Source organism: Austrofundulus limnaeus, unplaced genomic scaffold (assembly GCF_001266775.1).
Source record: "Austrofundulus limnaeus strain Quisiro unplaced genomic scaffold, Austrofundulus_limnaeus-1.0 Scaffold578, whole genome shotgun sequence".
NCBI lineage: Eukaryota > Metazoa > Chordata > Actinopteri > Cyprinodontiformes > Rivulidae > Austrofundulus > Austrofundulus limnaeus.
Window position 1 is genome coordinate 311,605 of NW_013952980.1, and position 4,768 is coordinate 316,372.

Here is a 4,768-nt window from a genome sequence, read left to right on the forward strand (position 1 = left end):
GATTAAACAAGGTTAGCATCATCTAACCTCAGATTAAACTGGATTAAAGAGGGTTAACATCATCTAGCCTCAGATTAAACTGGATTAAAGAGGGTTAGCATCATCTAACCTCAGATTAAACTGGATTAAAGAAAGTTAGCATCATCTAACCTAAGATTAAACTGGATTAAAGAGGGTTAACATAATCTAACCTCAGATTAAACTGGATTAAAGAAGGTTAGCATCATCTAACCTCAGATTAAACTGGATTAAAGAGGGTTAACATCATCTAGCCTCAGATTAAACTGGATTAAAGAGGGTTAACATCATCTAACCTCAGATTAAACTGGATTAAAGAGCGTACCTTGAAGTGTGCGTTGGCAGTAGTGAAGAAGAGTTTGCGCTCGATGAGGTTGATCTCATCGGCGCTGTTTTTCTCTGCGGTCAGGCCCACACTTGTTGCTGGACCCTCTGGATTAGCAAAGTGGCGCCGAATGATTAAAGGATGTGTTCTTAAGTAGTTATAGAAGCTAAACACCACGGGGTTGCAGGACTTCACCATCACATCTAGTGAACAAGATAAAAGAGGGTAAAGAAGAGAAGGGTCGAGCTGAACCTCTCTTTATTTGCATTTATGTCTTTTACTCACCAGGATTCTCGTCCTCTTTAGGGTTCCTTTCCAACAGGGTGTCCAGGGCTCGGGTGTAATCCTTCATGATCCAGTAGGCGATGCTGCGCAGGAACGGGTCGGGGTGCAGTCTGGAACAGTGGTAACCGCTGCCGTCCCTGTTGCAGCCCAGAACCTTCTCATAAAGGAGGCCTTGGCAGGTGGGCGACTTCTCAAAGTCCGCTTCGTACAGTCGAGCTACAATCATGGCCAGCTGGAGATCCTCCATCTTTTCCATCAGAACCTGAACATGAAGACAGCACTGCAGTTTAGACTTTATTATAAATGTTACAGAAATATTAAACACAAAGACAAGCTCAGTTCACAGGGTTTAACAAACGTTTGAAAACACATGGGATTATGTTGTAGGTAAGCTAAATTAACTGGATTATATCTGTTTAGAACAGAATGAGTTTGATTTAATTGAATGGGACTGAATTAGACGTGTTTATTTTCTGTTTTGTCTTCAAATGTTCTGAACTGACACGATGTAAATAATCTGAGATTGAAAAGGAAAAATACATTTAAATGTAGACGCAGTTACAACAAAGAAAACTCAGACTTGTGTTTCTTATCTGAATATTTTGTCTGTGACGTTGGAAAGCTCAGGCCAAGGAAAAATATGAGAGATTGTTCTGAATTTTATCAGAGTAATTTCAGATTGTCTCTGGTTATTCAAAGGCTGCAGATATTAAAACTATAACTCATGTCGAGGTTTAACTTTCATTGCCTTCAGTCATGAAAACAGCATGCAGGACTCAAAGGTAATAAGGTGTGTGTGTGTGTGTGTGTGTGTGTGTGTGTGTGTGTGTGTGTGTGTGTGTGTGTGTGTGTTGCTCACACCTCTATGGCGTCTTTAAGGGAACCAGCCAACAGGAAGAAAGCAGCAGCCTGCTCAAAGCGCTGCTTTCCCAGCAGGGAAAAGGCATTTTTCAGAGCCGCCTTCCTCCAGCGGTCCTCACTAAAGTTATTCTTAAAGAACTGAGTCATCTTCTCATCATGCTGAGACCTGAAACATTTCAAAAATAACAGACTCCTTCAAGTCTCAGAGGGGTTCAGAAATAAACTGAAAATAAACCAATTCATCAGGATATTATAGTATTTAGAGACAACCTGAAGAGTCCCCACAGGACGGCCTTCTTCTTCATGGCCAAGTAGAAGAGAGCAGCATCTAAGGGGTCGTTGTTCCTCTGGAACGCAGCTTTACCCAGCTGATTAAATCACAACACAGCAGTTCATAAAACACTTCAAACACAAGAGAAACAACAGCACTGACAGAAAATAACCCAACAACTCAACAGCTTCTAGTTAGGAATAAAACACGGCTTTCTTTCTGAAATACTAAAATGTTTTCACAAGTGTCATTTAAAAAAATCAGAGGAATGTAACATTAATAAATAATAACCAGTAGAACTGTACATTGTTGTTTCCTGTACTGGACTTAATGACGGAGTATGACTCACTTTGCACCCCGTCGGATCATTAGTCTGTCATGACTGCTTTTTCCTGTAATTTATATCTTTCTGTAGTGTATCTTGACTTATTTTCATTTTATCCAGTTTCATCTTGATAGCCCGTTACAGTAATTATTATTCTTACTTTTATTTTGATCTATGTTTGTTTTTTTACTGTTACTGTCTTTAATTTCTATTATCATTGCTCCAGTTGATAATGTCACACAGCAATTTACTGTTTCTGTGGATTGATGTGTTTCTGCTGCTGCTACACCTGGATTTCCCTGTGAAGGACAATAAAGGCTGTTTCTATTCTATTCTATTCTATTAACGATTAGGGCTGAAGGACAGCTGAATTCAGCAGAAGATAAAGATCAGTAGCAAAAAGTAGCAAAAGGTTAGCTAAATGCTAAAATGGTATAAAACCCCTAGAATTAAAGACAGGTGTTTTTTTTTCACAGCTGTACGCAGAGATCAATAAGTTCTGCATCAAACCTAAACCCTGACAACACAACAACATAAATGATGATGATGATGATGATGATGATGATGATGATGATGATGATGATGATGATGATGATGATGCTCTTATCAGAAGGACTAAACATGACTCCGGTACCTTGTCCACCATTTTGCGCAGCGTGTTGATGTTGCGGATCCACCAGCCCACCCCCACGGCTCTGAGGTCGGACCACTGGGCGTCGCCTCTCTGCATGGCAGGAATCATGTTCAGAAGCTCCTCCTCTGCCTCGGAGTGGAAGGCCCAGGCAAAGTGGCACGTAGAGAGCCCTGTGGCACAGGCCGACCCAACAGGATGTCCCGGTTTAATCCACAAAACATTTTTATTTATAGAAATAAATGAACCTGTCAGTGGCCATTAGATAAACAACTAGTTACTCCTGCTAATGACTTTTAGAGCAAACACTTGTTTTTTTTATTTATTTGCCTCTAAAAGTGATGTATGATTTTACCCATGTTTGTTTGTCTGCAGTGTTAGCAAAATATCTCCTGACCCACACTGATGGTTAACAATAAGCAGTGGCAGCCATGTTGACTCCATGTTGCCCAGRCTGTGTCTTCTTACCCTGGTGCAGCAGCTGCATGCGGTACAGCGGGGGCAGAGAGGTGAGCAGGCAGGTGTGCAGCCGCATGGCGAGCAGGTACCTCAGTCCACACTCATCCAGAGCCTCGCCACCTGAACACACACCAGGAAGTCAGCTCTTAGCAAACCACCTGACATTTAAATAAAAAGCCTGCTGCATGACTCTGCTGGCCCTGAACCCCCRGCTGTGCTGACTCTGCCCTGGAACAACCTGCTTATGTCCTCCTCCCACAAGACTAAATAAATACGCTGGAAAAGGAGAGAAAGAAGCTGCGATAATAAGAAGTGTGGAGGAACGGCTTCTGTCGSTTGTTTTTCTCATTAAAGATTTGATAGCTGGAAATGAAATAAATGAAGGAACACACAATCAAGAAAATGAATGTTTGTCTTCATGTTTACAACCTTTAGACAACTTTTAAGAGTTATCTCTTCCAAAGGTTACAGAGGTTATTTATAATGTAAACACAGACGCTAACTAGCATGCTAACATGATGATAAAACACAGGTCTGCAGAGGCAAACCACATTAAATAAATCTGCTTTTTATCTGTCACAAGACACAAACCTCTGACAGTTTTTTATAAACATTAACTCAGTTTTTAATCAATAAAATATAGTAAAAAACAAACATTAAAATCACGTTTCAGGTGTTATAAATAAATTAGGGCTGATCAATTCYGTTGTGGTCTTGTTTGACATTACCAGCTGTAATAAACTCATATTTTCCTGACTCTCTCTTCTGTCACCATCATCTGAGCCAGATGTGAGCATCAAGGACACACAGTCTGTTTTCTGCAGCAGAAATGAAGGAAAGCTACTGAAAAGAGAACGGTCCTCGGATTTATTTCAGTCCAAGCAGTGCGAGAGATACTATATTTACAACTTGTCTCTAAAGATACAGCTAACAATAACACAAGGAAGATAATGGGTGAAAAAAGTCTAAACTCAGCATGGATTACCGGTTTCAGTTTGTACCAACCTGTGTACTGCTGATCGGTGGAGCTGGTGACCTCAGCACTGGTGGTTGCGATGGTGTCTGCTAAAGCAACCAGGAACATCTGCTCCAGCCTGGTCAGTCCTGGAAGGCTGGAGTGCATCAGATGACTGGACATAACCTACACACACACACGCACGCACGCACGCACGCACGCACGCACGCACGCACGCACGCACGCACGCACACACACACAAACACACAAACACACAGAAATAAAGAAGAGCATTTTTTTTTTATTACAATCACAAAGTATAGATGACAAGAGAACAAAACTTCTGACTGTTTACATGATCATTTTTATTTTTACCATAACTACACAGCATCTGATTCATAAACAAACCTGAGCATGTTCTGGTCCAAAGTAAGTGGGTCCATACTGGGAGAGGTTAATAACTCTGGATTTCTTCTCTGGTTTATCAGTAGCAAAGTTCACAAAGTCATCAGTGGTAACTGTTGGCACCTGTTAATGCAGAAGACATGTCAGTGGGTGCACCTGTACCATTACCTGTTCCCCTGTACCAATCAATGACCCATTAACTGTTCCCCTGTACCAATCAATGACCCATTAAC

At 41.2% G+C, this 4,768-nt stretch overlaps 1 protein-coding gene across 1 annotated transcript in view; it reads right to left on the reverse strand.

The window, feature by feature from the left end:
- Positions 1-343: 343 nt before the first annotated feature.
- dmxl2 (Dmx-like 2) overlaps positions 344-4,768 on the reverse strand; it is a gene marked incomplete at its 3' end in the record, with an annotated part of 32,604 nt that continues 28,179 nt past the window's right edge. Inside the window, 8 exon segments of the mRNA XM_014026663.1 lie at positions 344-546; positions 629-890; positions 1,490-1,655; positions 1,760-1,857; positions 2,720-2,889; positions 3,185-3,295; positions 4,181-4,316; positions 4,539-4,658. Coding sequence (XP_013882117.1) covers positions 344-546; positions 629-890; positions 1,490-1,655; positions 1,760-1,857; positions 2,720-2,889; positions 3,185-3,295; positions 4,181-4,316; positions 4,539-4,658 — 1,266 coding nt within the window.